The sequence below is a fragment of the Tinamus guttatus genome, unplaced genomic scaffold (genome assembly GCF_059628265.1).
Source record: "Tinamus guttatus ecotype Peru unplaced genomic scaffold, ASM5962826v1 Tinamus_guttatus_pri_ptg000125l, whole genome shotgun sequence".
In the NCBI taxonomy this organism is placed as follows: Eukaryota; Metazoa; Chordata; class Aves; order Tinamiformes; family Tinamidae; genus Tinamus; species Tinamus guttatus.
This window is the reverse complement of record NW_028288659.1, coordinates 2,334,756-2,353,882: the sequence shown is the minus strand read 5'-3', so window position 1 is coordinate 2,353,882 and position 19,127 is coordinate 2,334,756. Positions and strand designations below refer to the sequence as shown.

Sequence of the window (19,127 nt, the reverse complement as noted above, 5' to 3'; positions counted from 1 at the left end):
GATTATGAAATGTCTATGTAATAATGCAAGAGAATAGAGTCATTTACCAACATTTCAACTGCATAACACTCCTAGCTCTCAAACACAGACACTGACCCAGTTCAAAGCCTCCTAACAATTTCATCACCATGACTAAACATTTATAGCATAATAGTGCCTAGAGAGGTTGGTCAAGTTGGGTCCCCACTGCGCTAGACACTGTACAAACAGAGAAAATGACAATCTTTGCTCTAAATAGCTTCTTGAAGAAAAACCCAAATGTTTAAATTTCAAAGCCCACAGACCGGAAAACCTCAGCCCAGTCATATATGCCTTCTATTTACACTCAAAGCTGCAGAGTAAACTTCACACTGCTGCAATAAATGTATGCTCTTCGTTAAAACTTTGCTTGCAAAGAAAATGAATAAACAGCATGCTCTAACAGATGAGGGGTGGCTGGACTGCCATAAGGCAGGCCCAGCATTCCTTGGGTCTCTCCCAATTCCGGCATGACACACATTGCAGGGGCTTCTGTATGGCTTATAATCCGAACGCACTGGCTGGCGCTCACCGCGCTACATCTGGACTTTGTTAGACACCCTCCAGCTCTGTTTTCTTGCATCAGCCCTGGCCCCCTCTTGCGAAGCAGCCTCTCAACCACTGTTTCACCATGAACTAGTCAAGGAGACAAAGTACTTCGGGAGGAAGTAAATTGGGACCACATTAGCTGGTGACCCTCGCCCTGCAATTGGTCTCCTTTGCTGATGATAGAGGAAATCCCTCACAGAGACTGACAACCAATATGAAACAGGCAGCTCCATTTACTGGAAAGCCTGGTCAATGCTGACTGCCTCATTAGGAAATGGTCTCTATATTGAGGCACATTCCTATAGTTCAGAGCCTAGAAACTCTAAATTAAAACAACATTGATGCCATATCCTCTTTCTAAAATGCCTCTCTTCATCCAAACTTTAACATACATACTTACAGAAATTAAAGAACCAAAATGTCTTTGGCAGGACTCCTTCCTTCTCTTTCACAGTAATACACTTCCAATGTGAATCACTGAGAACGTGACATAGTGTTGGGGAAGGGACAAAGGAGAGATGAAGTAAAGACACACCATAAAATCCTCCAGATTTATCATTTCCTTTCGTCTTCACTGGTATTTTTTAAATACATGAAAATCATGCTGATTTGCAGCGCTAAATAATTTTTTAGGAAATTAATTGAGGCTCATCATAAGACTGAGTTAGGAAAGAGTTGCGTCTTTATACAATATGGTCAAATTTTTATACAAGACAGGTCAATAAGCCTCAAGTCAAGTAACAGTAAGGTGGCCTACAAACAGTGGTCACTCTTACAGCAGCTGACTGATGTACAGCACAAACGATAGAAAGGCATAATCTGAATCCTACGCAGATAATTAGATCCATTCACATTCACTATTGCAGTGTGGATGGAAAACTTCTGAAAAGATGTCTCTCTCAGAAGCTCTTTCCAGTCTGCAATGATTCAGAAATCAGGCCTATATGGTACTCACTATACCATACTAAGTCCTCATAAAAACTACCCCTTCCAACAGTGCTCAGCATCTCTGCATCCTATGCACATCAAAACTGGAAGCTTTCAGACAACAGTGTCTGTCAGGCAACTAAAAGAGCTGCTTTCCCAATACAGACTATAAGTATTTCTGAAAAGTGGGATGGATTGAAATATGGAATGCTTATCAGGAAGCTAAGCAGCTCTGAAAAATGTTAAAAACACAAGGAAGAAACTGCTGAGGTCAGGATCCCACTTCTGAACATGAAGAGTTGAATGAAGACCTAAGGTTCCAGATTGGCTTTTCAAAATCTTCCAGAAGATCTTGATTAAAAGGCATCAGCTGTCTTTCTGGAGCAGTCGTTTTTAATACATCCATATTTTTAAAGATTTTTCATTCAAAATTTCTACCTAGAATGTAGGAATAATGGCTAAACTTTTAGGGAGTCCATGAAATCTACATACTTCCTGCAGCTGCTAACACAGAGCTATTTTCTTCATATGCAGAGGAGGCTGTAGGTAGAGAAAGCTCAAGCTGATTAAACTGCGCTAAGCAATACAGTGCTTTTGCTGGAAAAGCATGTGGAAAAGCAAGATTCCCTTTGACTTGTACGATTTCCAGTAACGAAAAATCTCACAGGCTTCTCTTCCCTCCTATCTCCTATTTCTGAGGCTGTTGGTATGATTCAAAGTTGGTATGATTTGAATTGCTGGCAACAATGTGCAGAAAAGGCGCATCAAATTTATCAGTACTGAAAAAGTAAATGTGATGGTAGATACTCTGCAGCCTGACTTTCTGCCAGTAGTACTACCATCTCATAATAAGTAAGTTTGATTTGCTCTCCTTTCAACAATATTGAAAGGTATACATCAAAAAGGATGACAGATCATCTTATATCTTTAAGATCTAGCATAGTTTTACGGATGGTACGTAGAATCTCTGTCAAGTCTAACAAGCATCTCTCATTAATCATTTAAATATAGTTTATATTGTTTATATAGAAATACTTATCCTGCACTGGATGATGCCTTGCAGCCCCTTTATGAATGATTTTATATCTACGATTTTATACATAAAGCTACTCATACTGTAGAACTAATTTATTTTCTTTGAGAAAGTTCATTTTAAGAGGAGGGGACAATGGACAGTTTTGGCAGCTGATGGTGGTTTTGGAAAGAAAAACTTCTGAAGCACCTGGACACTCCAGTGACCTTTTTGAAAAAGGTCTGCTGTCAAGAAATGGTATGTGAACCCAGATCTGAAATGGGTCTCTCTTCATAGCAAGAACTATTTCCAATCAATGACCCTTGTCTTTTCAGTTCAGTTTCAGTACACGACACAAACACAAAACCATCATTAAGGATGGGCATCATTACAGGAAATTGCCATATCTTATAGAGACAATAAATATAATTAAGATTTTTTTTAACAGCACTAAAAACAATATCAAAATCACCTAACTGAAACTTAAGTTACTACAAATAATCACAGTTAAACATGTAGGTTAAATGTTTACAAATTTTCAGTAAAAAAAAAGATTACTTAATCTGCCAGTCAAAGATACTCAGAAATAACCTGGGAAGTGCATGGGGCATAAAGGAGTTAGAATTTAAAATCAAGCCTATTAGAACTACTGGTGGAAAAAAAAAGTTTCTAATTTCTCTTTGAATGAATGGAAACATATATTAAGAATACTACATATACAAACAACTACATGAAGAAGAAAAGTACTTTACTTTGCTATGAATATTGAATCCTGTTCTCGCAGGAGGCCATCTTGCTAACAAGGGCAAGTAATTACAACTGTTGCTGAACACTAAATAATATGAGACAGTAAACTACACTTATAAATTGTTTTTATGCTGAGGTAGCTATCAACATTACTGTTCTAAAATTAAACCTTCTATAAGTTTTGGTTAAAATAATTTTAACATAGAATTTTTTACTAAGGAATAAGGAGAAATCCACTATCAGAGGGCAAAAATAATCTGAATGACAAAGTTGTGCATAAAACTTTACGAAGATGGGATCAGGATACTGAAGAATCTGACATAGGATTGGCAGTGGCTTGCAGGGTATTATGGGGAATATGGCATGGGAATAACTCAAAGGATCCACCAGAAGTGCTGAAGTGAAAAATCTACACAGGTTTTTCAGATCATAAATCTTTTACTGCCCAGGATGCTTTTCACTTCCTCCGTATTTTATTAGCAATGTATTTTTCACTTTACATCTAATACTGAAATACAATATTAAATGTTTGAATAGAAACATACATTTTCTTATTATTATTCCACCTAAAAAAAGATCATAGAAACATATTTTACAATTTCCTGACTCCGTTTTAGTTGGGAGAGGAACAGAAGTAAGAGGGGACCAATCACCTCACCAGTATTAGACCCACCAAATTCCACTCAACTAGCTGGCATCCCCTTATGGGCCTCCTGTCACAAATCAGAAACCACAATAGAGATTGATGGGTGAAAAATATTAAAATTTGATTTTTGTAGCAAAGAGAATTTTCTTCCATGTGTAATTCCACCCTGACAAGGCAAATACAAAACACTGAAGGATATATTACTATATTTCTCTGAATCTGTGATTACTTATGTCTCTAGAAGACAATATTTAACTCCTTTTTCATGTGTTGTTCCCTACATATTCTATCACATATTTACTACTCATGCAGTGACATGAAGAAACCTGTGTTTAATAGGTTTCCAAAATCAGTAACTAGTCTGGAAATAGTATTTGTGCGTTTTGGCCCAACATTATTTTTAATTTATACAGTTCCATAAATCAAAATCCTAATCTGACAACACCAGATTAACAACAGTTTTCTCTCTTAGCCTCCTCTACCCACCTGCTGCTTGAGCTGTTGCACTAGGCGGTCTTTCTCCCGTTTCAGTGCAGCCACTTCATCTTGGGTCTTCTTTTTAGAGGATGAAAGTTCTAGCAGAGCAATATTGGCATCTTTTTCACTAATGGCAGCAAGAAGGGCTTCTTGTCTGAAAAACACATATAAACATGTGATTGTATTGCAAAACTCGAAGGAGGCATCTACAAATGATTGAGCATACAACAAATGCTATAGGACTGTGCAACGTCACTAAGCAGAAATAAATATGACTTTCACATTTATATGTGCTGCCAGTTGTGCAGGAAAACCACCTTCCCTCCTTCCTGGTTCCCACAAACCCCACTGTGCTGATTATCAGATTATTGCTTAAATGATAAGAGCGACATTTAATAGAACTTCCTACTCTATGCTCACATTCTCAGTTTTTAGTATCTACCATTGTTACTTTGAACATTTTGCTGCTTTATATCGGCCTAAACATCTCCAGATTTTGAGAACATAGAGACATGTACCAGACTAATCAGAAGACTTCCATGTTAAATTTTATTAGGTTATACTGCCTATTCATCTAGCTCTTTCAGAAGGAAGGACGTCTGTGGTGAAGTCATTGAACTTACTTAAACAATGCAGTGTATCCCTTAAGCACACAATGACACAGACCCTTTCTGTGCTGTGCATTCAAATAGTTTGTGGTAGAAGGCACGGGAGTTAATGAGGAGCCAAAAAACAAATGCCCTCAAGGATGCTCGAGCTACTCTGACTTTTCTTGCACATAACTGTGATAATGATGAGCTTGTCAGATTAATGCCCTGAGAAACTAAAACAAAGGTAGGTCTGCCCTTGCTACAAATCATTTGTAGCTTTGTAGAAATGGTGGAAGAGATCTGGCTGATTAGCTTCCTCATCCTCTTTCTGTATCTTGCCATTGCTAGTTAATAAGTTTTAATTGTGGATTAAAAAAACCACATATTATATATATGTATACTATATACATATAATATATGTATACAAACACACACTATTTAACATTTTAGTAGAAATGGACCGAGAAGCAACTAGGCCTACAGAGAGATCTCCTGACAGAGCAAAGAAGACAGCAGCCTCTGAGAAGCAGCTCTGAGATGAAATGTTTTAACCCAGCTCAGCAGTGGTGAGAATGGCACTTCTGATCAGAGAAGAGGTATGCGGAAAACATGGTAGCTCCGCAGCCTGGATCAGAAGCCAAAGGGTTCTCAGGTAGTTTCTGTTGGAGAGATAGTTGTATTGATGAAGTATCTTAAGAGCTCTCGTTGTTTCTACACATAATAAATACATGTTGCTTTCACTTGAAAGGTGTGGTGTTTTGGTAGGACAGCAGGTAAAAACTGATTTGCTAATGAGGAAGTCCATGATTAATTTTCAGATGAACGATATATGGGGACAGAAGAAAGACTTTTTCTTATGCCTTATGGATTTAGGTGAGAAGAGGGGATGGTGTATGACCTGTCTTCCTTCTGATTCTATCCTATGCCTGAGCTTCTAGAAATGTTTATGCCAGTTAAGGCTGGAGACTGCTGTCCCACCACAGGTAGTAGGAAGCCGTGCGTAAAAGAACATGACTAAGATACGATCTCTGGTTTTCTCCTCAGTCTCTCCCATGACTACTTGAGATGTGCTGAAGCTACTCACATACAGAAGTTTGCAATCATGATGATCTCCGCTGAAGCCACATATCCCGCATAAAAAAGTGTGGAACATGTTCTTTGTTGAAAAACAGAAGGTGTCTTTCAACAGACAAAATTTCAAGCTCTCTGGAAGCAGACTGGACTTACATGAAGGCCTTGCTGTAGGTAGATTTCATCTCTGGATTTATACAAGTGTTTCTTGCATAACAGAGTAAGCTTATTCTAAGCAGACTACGAGCATATCAGAAGTCTGACAGACCCAGTTTACAGAGTGCCTGGATCTTGCCTGGCTCTTATCTCGCAAAACTGGTACCTTAACTTTTTCCTTATTTTTCGAGGCATTACAAGTTAAGAATGTTGCAGACTTTCAGATAAACTGAAAATTACTCTAAATACATTTATTTATTTTAAAAAAATAACGAAAGATACATTCTGACAATTAAGCAGAACTGGAAAAAAGGAGAAAGAAAGAGCTGAACGTCAGATTAACAACTGTAGTGTCAAGATTGTAGGTGTGGGAAAAATTGATAATGGTTGTATTATTATTGCAACTTTATTTTTGTTGCTTTTGCTTTATGGAAAAGTATCCAGTTTTGGAAGTCTGCCTGAAATATGTGGAAAAAAAAAAAGGAAAAGAGAAAGAGAAAATGAAGTGACAGAACATGATACATGTTCTCTGCTTTTTCTAGCTATCGGTATCCTGGGAAAGACAGACTGGATTGGAGTTCTGGTCCTTTTCAGTTTCTGTCGAGTAATCTGTTTTGATTCTAAAGAAACACTTATTCTTTTAATAGTAAATCCACAATCCTTGCTGATGATTCAGGACCAGAGCCAAGAATCTCTCTGTAACATTATCTCTGTAGCCATTACTCTGGTATGGAAATTTGAGGTGTCTCAAACAGCATGTAGAGCATACCTTCTGCAACCAAATCCTTCACTGCCCACCTCCACTTTCCACATGAAAACTCCAGGACCTGGGCAATGAGATATGGGTAGCAATCCATTACTACGGATACATAATCTTCACCACAATGCCTTGGAAAACTTACATCCTTCAGTCCAGTACTTCAGTGCTGTACTGTGTGGGAGAAGGGGGGTTCTGGCCAAGTAGTGGGGTGAAAGGAGTTGCGGTCTTTTGCTTTTCTGCCTAACTGAAACAGAATGACCATTTGAACCGAAAGAAAAGCATTCTGTGATGTGATAGATAAGGTCTATAAGCTCTTTTGAATATTACAAGCTAAACAAACAATGATTAATACAGGAGAAGCGTAGGTGTCACTATTGCCTCTGCTCGAAGAGGACACTGTCTGGACTGGTGCACTGCCCTGCTCAGCGGAATTTGGAAGGTAAGCTCTACACAACAGGAAAGAACAAGTATTACCAAGTCAGAGACGGGGTATTTGTGTTTCCAGAGCACTACAAAACTGACTCATTTCCCCCCTTGATAGCAGTTATTCCCTGGCTGGCTGGAATAATGTGCTGCAAGATTGGTAAGATTGACAGAGAAATTGAGCTCCTGTGGGAAAGGTGCCGGGAGCATCAGAGCAAATCTGTCAGGAGTGCTGGAGCTTCTTCATCAAAGCAGGTCTCTCCAGCTAACACCAGAGGTCTAAAAGTATCCCGGGGGCAGGAAAAGCATTTAACTTGTAACACAAACCAATTTGGTTGACCTAACACCAGAGTAACTACAGCTCATATAAATCACATATAGGTCAGCTTGGGTATTTCATATAGCGCTAACAGTGTCGCTGTGGCAACATCGACTCAGCAGAGGGAAGCTGCCTCTTCTCTCCCCACTTGGGCAGGTTTTCAAGCCTGTGCTGAGCTGTACAGCAGCTCACAACAGGTGAGGAGACTTTAAAACAGCCCAGGCACTACCAAGAGTATGATAATAGTGTGGAAAATGCAGTGAAAAGAGGATTAGAATTAACTCTAACTTGGACAGAAAGAAGTGCACTAGAGAGAAGAGGATGTTTTTTCCACAGATACGTTGCACTGGATGTGGATCGTGATCACCACTGACTGAAGCCAACTGAAGAACTATGGTTGTGTTTCCCCGCCTCCTTTTTTTTCCTCCTGTATTTGAGTAGATCACTGCAGAATAGCTATATAGCAGTATACCAGTACTTTGGGATACTTTTTTATTCATCCACTGTCCTCCTTTTGGATCCAGTTCACCTGGGATATGGGTCTAGAGGACTGAAACATCTCCGGGAAGGCAGTGATGATGCCAGAGCTGAGGAGTCACTGAACACCGCCACGACTGAATTCCGCTGATGCCAAAAATCCTGAGCTTTTGAAGGATTCCTGGCGAGGTGGTTCCGTGGTCACTACAGGCCATCCTGACACTCTTGTGAACACACACAAAAAGAGGCCTTGCCCATCTCCTTCAGCCCATGAATGTAAAAGTGGCTGGGAATGTAAAATGTGCCTGGGTTTTCACTGCAGCCTTTGAATCGAGGAAAAGCTTTAAGAAGCTTGACCACTTTTTGATTTTGAATTAAAGGATAGAATTAATGATATGCTATTATACAATTATTTGTAATACCAGAAACTATAGAAGACAAATTGAGCAAAGCAGTATTTTCTAATTCTCTCTGTAGCAAAGAAGATAGAGGCTAAGGCCACGGAGGCCGTACTGCATACTCCTTCAGACACTAAACAATATTATTCTTAGAGGAGTTCAGCAGCTGCAGCGATGTTAATAGAAACTACAGGTGCTAGAGTCCCAGAAACTTGCTTACAGAGGCCATTGAAAAAGACCCATCCAGCATAGGCGATATTTATTTTATGGGTTTTTGTGAGGATAAATAAGTGATTTGGTAGTTTGAGTGACCATGTATTTGAATGAGGCTGGAAAAGAGGAAACTAAAGCTCACACAGGTTCAGTTACCAAACACCATTAGCACCAAAGCCCCCCAGGGTGCAAGACGTGAACGCACTGAGTGCAGCATAGTCCAAAAAACATAACACCTCTCTGCAGAGCATTGCAGACACCATTCTTCTTTCATTCCTCTTTTTCCTCTTTGGTGAACCACAACATATTTTTGCAAATGGGGACATGAGACTTTCTAACTACTCGGGAACCCTCAGCACTGCAGGACTAATATGATGTATTCCTGTCTAATGAGCTGTAGCACAGCAGGTCCAATAAGAAGTAATAAAAAGGTCCATCCACAACATTTTTAATGCTTTAACTACCAGGGCAGCCAAGCTTGCCCTCTGAAATACACATACTAATAAAGATGTCTTTAAATGGTTCTACAGCATCCAGACTATACAAATTCTTTCTCAGCAACCTCCTAGCAAAGAAGAATACTTTTAGCAAAAGCAAAAAGAAAGTGATTTTTAAAATCAAGTTTTATACTTCACAGCCCGGTTCTCAGGACTACAATACTGGAATATTTATCAGCTGTATGATTAGAAAGATTAGTAACAGACTGCAATTAGTTCTGAATTAATGATGCTTCAAACCATAAATACTATATATATTCATTAAAATAATATGCTTACGTATCTCAGGGAGAACATAAATTCCATACAAAAATGTTATATATACATTGTTCTAGATTATTATATTTCAAATTTCTTCCAAAGTGGAATACCTCCAAAAATGTGGATGAGATAATATAAAAGCAATATTGAGATCAGCAACAATTTTGATTTTAATGTCACCAAAGAACTGGGACAGTTCCAGGAGAGCTAGTTTTATTATGGGGATGAAATCCATTTTCTTGCTAGGTGGCAAGACCTAAAGCACAACATTTAGTGCTGTAACCCACATTTGGAGAGCTGACCTAGGCACTGCTCCTAGCAACTCGGTCAGTCCCTTCAGCAGAGACTTGCTCTTATGCGAGGGATGACGGACCTGTTTCCAACATAGCGTGTTAGAATAAGCTCCAATTTCTGCTGATACGCCTCAAACACAAGGCTTAAAGCCAGAAAGGTTCTGCTGTTTCGTGAGCTGTTCATCCCTTCAGCTCTAAGGGCATCAGTCTCCAGGGAAGGGCAGAGGCGATAGCTGGGCAGGACTTGCTGAACCTGTCTCACTTTAGCACACTGCAGTTCACCCAGAGCCTACAGAAAATGCTCAACACGTTTTTGAGTCTTTTCTATCAAAGGCATTTGTAAGACTTACAATGGCACATCGTTGTTAGAATAAGACATGTGTTACTTATTATTCCTAAAGGACAATCTGATAAAGGACATTAATTCTTTTCATGTGTGGTGGAATTCAGTTCTTGCATCCAACAATATCTAACACATTTTATTTCTGTCCCATTCCTCTAACTGACCATGAAAAATACCTTGATCAAAAATAATATTTGTATATAAATTTTAAGTGCTCCAATAAAGCAACAACAATATACAGAAGAATTGGACAAGGAGATTCTGACAGAACTTGCTAGACAGACGCTTATGTGACGGTTTAGAAAGTAAGCAGGCTAGGACACAGCCGTCATTAATTTCATATGTTTAGTGCTATGACATAGCTCTCTGAGTCGCACTTGCTAAACTCTTAAAGTAATTAGCAATACAACACACCAAACAGTTGACCCAACAGGAGGGTTATCCTGCACTAACATCATCCTTTTAATAATAAACTGTGCTAGTACATTTACAATAGGAGTTCCAAGCGCAACATTTTTTCTTTCTTTTCTTTTTTCTATTTTTTTCTTCAGGCTAAGGAGCATTTTCAGAAAGTTCATGAGATGCCACCAGCTCTGAATCTCGTAGGAAGTAAATTTTGAATTCCAGCATTCTGCAACCCCAGCCATAAGGAGCGCCCAGCCGGTGCCTCCGCTTACTGAAACTACAGCATCTCACGAGGAAAGAGAGAGTCCGTGCAGAATTCCCGGTACCAGGGTCAGGGTCTTCCTGTTACCGTAAATCGCCCAGGCAGCCAGACCGTGGAACATGGGCTTAACACGCTATTAAACCAGGACCTGGCTTGATACACAAGTTGCCAAACCCTGCACCAGCCACCATTTCTGCAGTACTCAAGAGGCCCCATAAGAAAAGCATGAAGTATCACCATAATCCCAAGGAGAGTAAAATGGTTATCCAAAAGAAACAGTAGCGACCTCTTGTTGCAAGGAGCTGGGCAGGAACAAATGTTACTTGGCAATAGGTACTACCTGCTCTTTTAATTACAGATGGGAATAATCAAACCTCAGATGGCAAATTAATTTCCCCAAAGCAGACTTACTGCCTCAATCAGAAGGGATAATACTACTCCTCCCATTCCTTTTCTTGCTTCCCAAATCAACAAGATACCTTTGACTTGTCCGCATGGAATTTCACCAATCTTTCTCACCTATGACCTAAACTCTCATGGCTGCCATAAAAGGAATTGCATATTCAAGCAAAGTAAGTGAGACAAATATGAAGGGTCGTTTGACCCAAGAAAACTGAAGCCTCATTAATTTACACCTTTGCACTGTTATTTTCAATGGCCTTACACACATCATGTGAACACCACTTGAAACCAACAGATAAAAATAGAAAGTCTTTGGGAGAAAAGCAGCATGGTCACAAAAGAGAGCCCCATGAATCATGCACATGAAGCAGGAACAGCATGATAATACTGAATGTTGATTTAGACACATGAAACATAACCACTTGTGCTGCCCTTTCTTAAAAAAAGATACTAATAATATATCTGAACTTTCCTACATACACACTAACATCCTGAATGGCTAGAATCATAAAAAACACCATTTCTTATAGCAGATATTTTTCAAAGTCCTTTCTTTCAACATGTTCAATAAGTTTAGAAGTTTTTTTAAACCTTAATCTTACCACTTTGGTAGCTGAAGCCCAGATTTATGATCCCTAGTTCTATTCATGTCTCAGTTTGGAGTACTCAGAACTTCAATATAGCTGTCAACAGGTCCAGAAGATAATCTAAAGCTTTCACAGCAGGACTTTCCAATCCACTACTAATTTTCCAAAGTATTTTTTATTGATGGTATTTCTTCTATGAAAAGATAGTGCTGCATATCACAGCTGGTAAACTGGCACTTCACGAGCCTTACGTAATTGCCCCTGAGGAGTGGGAGTTCTCCAAGAGAGCACATATTGCAGGGAAGCTACAATCCTAGAGCCTGATGCTTTTGGCGATCGGTCCCTAAAAACGGCACTAACCTTTTCAAGAGAACTTTCCCTGTTTTACCAGCCTTCAGTGTAGAAGATGGATGAGAGAGAGAAGTACTCACATGATTCCTGCATTTCCCAGAGCTGGCTTTTCTGAGAAGGAATTCCTGACACTTTCGCTGTCTTTCTTCATGTGCAGTCTAATAGCAGTTCAAACAGAGCAAAAACTTAAGACTTAATTTTCATCCAGGCGACCAGAATATGCCCACCAGATTTTTTTGGGGAAAAAAAAAAAAAACTTATAAGAAAAACAGCTCTTGTTTCTTTTCCTGTGACACTATCAAGGACAGGTTGAGCTTTAGCTTAGCATGTGGTTTCACAACCAGCCCAAGCAGACGTAAGACAGAGCTCTTGCTGAAAAAGATGTCTCTGCTCTCCCATGTGCAGGTTCCTGCCCCCTCCCTGCTCTTAGCACTAGTGACTGTGTAGCCCTGCAGCTTCCTTGACCCAGTTGAAACCTAGCTCTGAGAAAACAGGAGAAACCCAAATCTCTCCAGAAGTTCCTTATCCCTAGAATAACTGTGGTTCTTCTGGACATGGCTACAGCATGAAACCTTCAGCTGCCAAAGCCAGCGCTGCCAAATCATAGGAACAGAAAATGAATTGGGGAATTCACATAGATTAAAGCGTGTTAAAGAACCACAGATAACTAGAGTGAAAGCAAGGGTTCTTTAATCAGGCCACTGCCAATCAAGCCCCAGGTGAACGCTGGTAAAAAGTCCCTCCTGCTGTATCAGGCAAATGCTGATTGCAATAACGCAACCTTGGGGTGGCTCCTGATCATGTGTAAATAGTCTACATCGCCGCTCATAACATAGTTGTTTTTAGAAAACTGCTTTAGACTCGAACCAAAGATGTAAAACAACGGAGAATCCACCTCTTTGCCAAACATCTATCATGACTGTTATTCCTAGTTAGTGTAACTTGCCTCTCTTCTTTCTGCCTGTATCTTGTTTCCATAACAATATCCTCACTCTGGTAGGTCATCATACCTTCCTCCCATCATATTTTATCGCTCTCATTATTGAAACTAAAGCGAAACGACTCACTCAATTTTGGGACCATATGTATACTGTCATTAATCCTAGCCTCTCCTCAGTGCATTGTGGTTCCACTTCTTTTCCTGACCTTCTTATTTTTGTGGCTACAGCATGTTTTACTATTTGCTCCAATTTCCTTCGGAAGGTCTAATTCAGCATGACTTTTGATAAATCTCACTTTATTCCTGTAATTTTTAGCCTCCCAGAAACAGCTCTCTTTCCTGACTGTTTTTTTAAGATGACATACAAGCTGCTACTTTCTCATAATTTCCTTTTGTATGTTGGAATAGTCTTTTCAAGTCAGACTTTTTATGCCTTTCCTCTGATTTTCCCGCTTTGTTTGGATGCAGAACCCCCATTTTTTGCACTTTCTATTTAAATAAATTCTCTAAGAACTTCTGCTTAATTTACTTGTTAATTAATACCCTTACTTTTTCAAAGTTTATCTTTCTGAATTTGAAAACTTTATAAATCAAATTTATTTTATTCCTAAAATATGACTTCTTGGTGATTCAGTACATATTAAGAAGCCTGACAGTTTCTCTAATTTAAATTTAAAAAATTAAAGTCTCCCATAAAAGAAACTTTTCCAACTGTTATTTACTTCTACCACAACTTCAACCCCAAAGGCCATAGCTGGCTATCAAGCACTCAGTTTGTAAAACTCCTTTAGGTCCTTAAGTTATTTTGACCCAAACTAATGCTATTTCATTAATGCTGAATAAAAAAATCTCATTTCATTAATGTACATCATCTGCACTTTCACTTGTAACTTTTCTGAGCTTGTATTTTGCATGTACCTGCAAATATTATTCTATTCGCCATTATTTGTTGTTATCTCTATAAGATCTGGTTTCATGTTACATATTGGCAGGGTAGAGCTACTTTATTTTATTATTTTTACACCAGTATACAAACAACACATTCTCCCTCTACAAATTTCCTTGCTGGAATTACCTTTTCTTTTCATCACCTATTGCCATTTGACTGCTTCTTATCAGTGTTGTTGCCATCTCTCTCTTGGTTGCCCACTCTACTGACTGCTCCTTTATTCCTCTGTATTTCTTAACTCCTCCATAGCCTGACTAGATTGATTTCCAGAGACTAAGACCAACCCGATGTCTCTCTCCTAACTTTCTCCCCCCATTTTCTGAGAGTCCTTTTGTTAAGATTGTGTACGCCTTTCTTCCAGCACCACTTCGTTTGATTTCTGAAAAGGTCTATATTCTATAAGGTCAGCCACAGCATATGGGACCGTTTATATTAACTCTGCAAAAGATGCCTTAGCTTTTGGTAGCAGGGACAACAGGACCACTCACGCTGACATCTATTCCACCCCAGTCCTCACACTTGTTTTTCAGTTTTTCTGGCGGCTGCTCCTTCCCAGGAGCTGGATTGATGAGGAAGCACTAGAAAGTGCCTGGATATTGCTAGAAACTACAGCGGCAGAAGAGAAAACATGATGTAAGCAGCCCTTAGGCATCAGCACACGGTTCCAGAAGCAATGGGGTGCAGGTCCAGAAGATCAAGGTAGACAGACTCCTCACAACCCTTTTTAAATCAAATCTCTGCTAATCACAGTGACACATTCTGTTCTACAGAGCTTTTGTTCAGGTACAAGTTTCAAAGTGTTTTATAAATAAACTGAGGAAGCTTGACAATATTGCAAAGTTGCAGCTATTGTCCTTGTTTTGTAATGAGAAACAAGGATATAAAACTTAAGGAACACATGGAAAGTGGCAGAACAGCTCATTCGTGTGAGAGGGAGTCTCAAAAAACCTCCCCACATTTTTAGCACATTCTCCAGCTACCAACAACATTTCTATTAGACAAATTTGAAACCGTGTTTATCCTCTAGTTTAAAGTTGCATGCAACCTCCATAAAAATTGACTCATTGAGGAAACATTATCACATGTAAATTTACAGATAAAAATCTAGTATATTACAAAAAGTAAAAACATCAAATTCCAAGCCTGTGAAATAGAAAGGAGTGTTATTACCTTGAAACAAACTTAAGCCAGCTTGCTATCCCACCAACAGCTTGGCTCTTACGAAATCTTGTCTACACTACAGGTACACAAGGGATGAGAATTTCCACTGAAGGAAGTTCTTGCTTATTCTGATGTAGTTGCCCTTTAGTCAGTTGTACTACTGTTAAGAAGGAGAAGAATTTGGCATGTGCTAAAGGTACTAAGTCTTGTGGCTAGGCTAAAAATGGTCTCTCCTCTTAGGTTGATTTCAGGATGTGAAGGTAAAGGCAGAACCTTAAGATTGTTACAAGGAAGAGCACTGCTGCATTGGTGACTGTCTTCATTCTAGCAGGGTTATTTATAAACTATTGGGGAGGGGAAATGGCTCAGCTGTCAGTTCCTTATAATGTTTAAACAATTGAAATGATTAGATTAAAACAAACAAAGCACATAGATACACACCTAGTTGTATGGACATTCACAGGTGGCAAGGGCAGAAAACAACTGAGAGGCAGGAAGGGCATGAGTGAATCAGACAATAACTTTTAATCCTAAAATTATTTTAAGGACATGGGTACATTGCACAATACTGGAAAAAAAAATGGAGCCATTTTCTGAGGTGCTAGGGACCACTGAAAGTACCTAAAGAATAAATATGCTTCAGGCCTCTGCCTGAAATCTATAAAAAATCTGAGAAGGAAAGACAGCACAAAAATTAGATTTTTAAAACTAAGAACTACTACAACATACATAAACAATCATGGTAAGATTGAAATGGAAATACGACTCAGTATTTAAAACAGAGCAGAGTCAAGATCTATTCTTCATGCCTATTACTTCTGACTTGGCCAAGAGCACATCGTTCAACTACCTCTGTAAATGTAAATATTGCTAATTTACTGAAAAATTGCAACAGTACAAAAAACCTGACTGAAATTCCCGAGTTGAAAACAGGCAGGACTCAAGATTTCCTTCTTAGCCGAAAAGAAAGACTGGAACACCAAAACCTTGTCCACTTAAAAGCTCCCTGATCTTTGCTGAGTGCGATATGATTGCACAGAGATACTCACTTTTTCACCCAAGGCCACAAAGCTACCAAGAAGCAAGGAAACACCTGAGAAGCACGAGGATCCCTCTGTCACCAAATCCCTACCAGATACATAGCAGAGACCTCTTGGGGAAGACCAGGGAAACTGCCAGCTCTGAACAAACTTGCTTCACGGATTTATGGCCGACTCTTAGCTAAAGGCCCATCTGCGTTGGAAGGAGGGGGCTGGGAAGACCATGTGCTGGCTACATTTTTACCATTCCTGCTGCGGTATGGCATGAATAAATCACAGGGCTGAGGTCAGAACAGCCAGCCCATAAAGTGATTCATGGACCCAGCAGCACATTCCCTTAGGACTATGTACTTTATTACAGTAAACCTCAGAACAAGATACAATTTCCTGTCTCGAGGAGCAGCCTTTAAATCAGGACACCTGGACAGCCCTGGAACCACTTAAAGAAACAATAGGTCTCAGCTCCACCACTGCCTCTTGCTGCTGGCCTGCACTTGCCAGAGGCTTGTTGCGTTTAGCCGTAAATACCACCTTTAGAAATGACCTCCCCCTGCAACAGATTACTGCGGTGACAAGACTGGGGAATAAGTTTACTGAGATAATCCTATTCTTCAGCCATAGCTCCCCACCCAAGAAATAAATATTCTCCATATGTTACTTCTTTCCTTTTTGGTTTTTAGTTCTCTTCTGCATTAAGAGAATTTCACCTTAAGACATTGAAGGACTCAAAAGACAACTCATTGGTTTCTCTATGAGCGAATAGAGCCTTCACCTAAAGTATTCCACAAGATGAAGAACTTCCTGTGTAATCTGGATTGTAATTTGGATGTTCTCAGCGTGATCAAGTGATCTGACTTTTGGTTTTGGCACCTTGAAAGAAATACAAGTGGTGACAAAGATTAGAGCACTTCAAGACTCCTGAAAACTCCCACTTCAAGCTGAGAGTAATATTGCTCTTAATCCACTCATTAAGTTTTCAGCAAAAAAAAAAAAAAAAAAAAAAAAAAAAAAAGGCAGCAAATCCAAATTGGTCAAGACACAAAGCAATAAGTATTTTCTGCAGTAAATATTCTGGGAGAGCCTGGTGTCTAAGCATAGACCTTCCGGGCTGTAGTAGAGCAACTGATCATGCCCTGCCTTGTCTTTTAGCAGCCTCTCACATAAAGGTTAGGCACATGCAGAGTGATTTTTTTTTGCCATTCTCTGTGAAAACAATAGGAAACACTTCTAACAGAGGCTTCCTGTACTCACAAAGTTATAAAGCTGGACAGAAGAAAGACTTGTTTCCTTCAAAACTGTAACAGTTCATAAGATAACACTGAGAATTTCATTGAGGTACATTTATTGAGTATGCATCATGTAATAATGGGCAGGATGAGCAAGAAAAAGGTAAGAAGCTTCCCTTTGAACAACTCATGGCAAAAGGCATGAGCTTCCCATGGCCATGCAAATAGTATATTCTTCTGTACAATTGCTTTGCAAATGGGGGAAGAGATCCTGATTATTTTTCCTCTTCAAAGTTCTTTAAAATCTTAAAAATATAGATATAACAAGGTGACATGCCTCTGAGGAGCTGCTTCACAAATATATAGTAGGAATAAAAAACTTCCACATATCAGGAAACACCTGGCAGACTTGAAGACTTTCAGAAAAGAACCCAAGAGAAAGAGAGGGGGCAGGAGAGGAAACTTGGGGAAAATTTAAGGAAGAATTCATTGAACACTGTAACGAAAGAATATTATTGAAAGAGTAAAAATAAAACAAAATAAATCTAGATAAGGAAAGAGGAAAAGAGATAGAAGGATGGAAAAAACAGATGTAAGTACTGCAGAGTCCATCATATATGCCTGAGCTGGAACGCTCCTGAAGAGATTTGTTCTGTAATTAGCTTTTGCTACAAGCAAAAACAAATACAGAAAACTAATTTCATCACCTGCTTATTTTGTTTTGTTTCATTCTACTGAAAAGGTTTCTTTCACTTTTATTTCTTTTTTTTTTCCTAGAGCTCAGAGTAACCAGAATCAAAGCTTATTCCTAGATTTTATCCTGCCTGACTTCCTCTACAACACAAATACCTACGGTGCATTATTCCCAGTGAATTCAGTAATCTGTCACAGAGCATAAGATGATCTCAAAAAGACATCCACTTGCAATTGAAAGGCATGAATTGCTGCTATCTCTATTAGGTTAAGAATTCCAGTGGTTAGGGATTTTCACTGTCAAAAAATCATGTCTATCTTGAGCTCTAATTTTTCTGGTCTCGGTTTCCAGATAAGGATCTTTATTTTGATTTTCTCTGCTGGAGTGAAGTGTTTTAATATTACTACTATTTCCTCTTCTAGATATTAGAACTACATAAGATATTGTAATAACAGTATCAGCTACACTGTAAAACAGAAGTAAAATACTCATTCCATTCTGAGTCATTAATTCTCTTTTTACTTAGTCAGGGTACTTCTGGCACCAACAAGACACATCACATTCTTCCACAACATCCCTGAATTTTTTCAAAGTCAGTCCTTCCAAAGCACTCTACAATTCTCTATCATTGCAATTTATATTTCTAGCATTCAGATGCACTTTTTGACGAGTTCACATTAAGAGGAGGTTGAAATTGTTATGCATGACTGTCCTGACCATTAGGTAACACCATGCTATTTTCTTTATCATCTACTGGTTGACAGTCATTTTATACTTGGTTATATCATTGACAAAGTTATTATTAGCATGAACTCTAGTACCAAAATTCACGAAATTCAAGAAAATATCTATGTTCAGTTTTAACTACAACTGGTAAATGCTAACAACTAATACTCAGTTAAAGCATATTATCTATACAATGTTAGTATAACA

At 39.0% G+C, this 19,127-nt stretch overlaps 1 protein-coding gene across 9 annotated transcripts in view; it reads right to left on the bottom strand.

Annotated features, from left to right (window-relative positions):
* ERC1 (ELKS/RAB6-interacting/CAST family member 1) overlaps positions 1-19,127 on the bottom strand; it is a 263,972-nt gene that overhangs the window by 45,729 nt on the left and 199,116 nt on the right. For all 9 annotated transcript variants that reach the window (XM_088521600.1, XM_088521601.1, XM_088521604.1 and 6 more), the window contains one exon: positions 4,386-4,530. In XM_088521600.1, the coding sequence (XP_088377726.1) occupies positions 4,386-4,530 (145 nt within the window). The remainder of the gene's footprint in view (positions 1-4,385; positions 4,531-19,127) is intronic.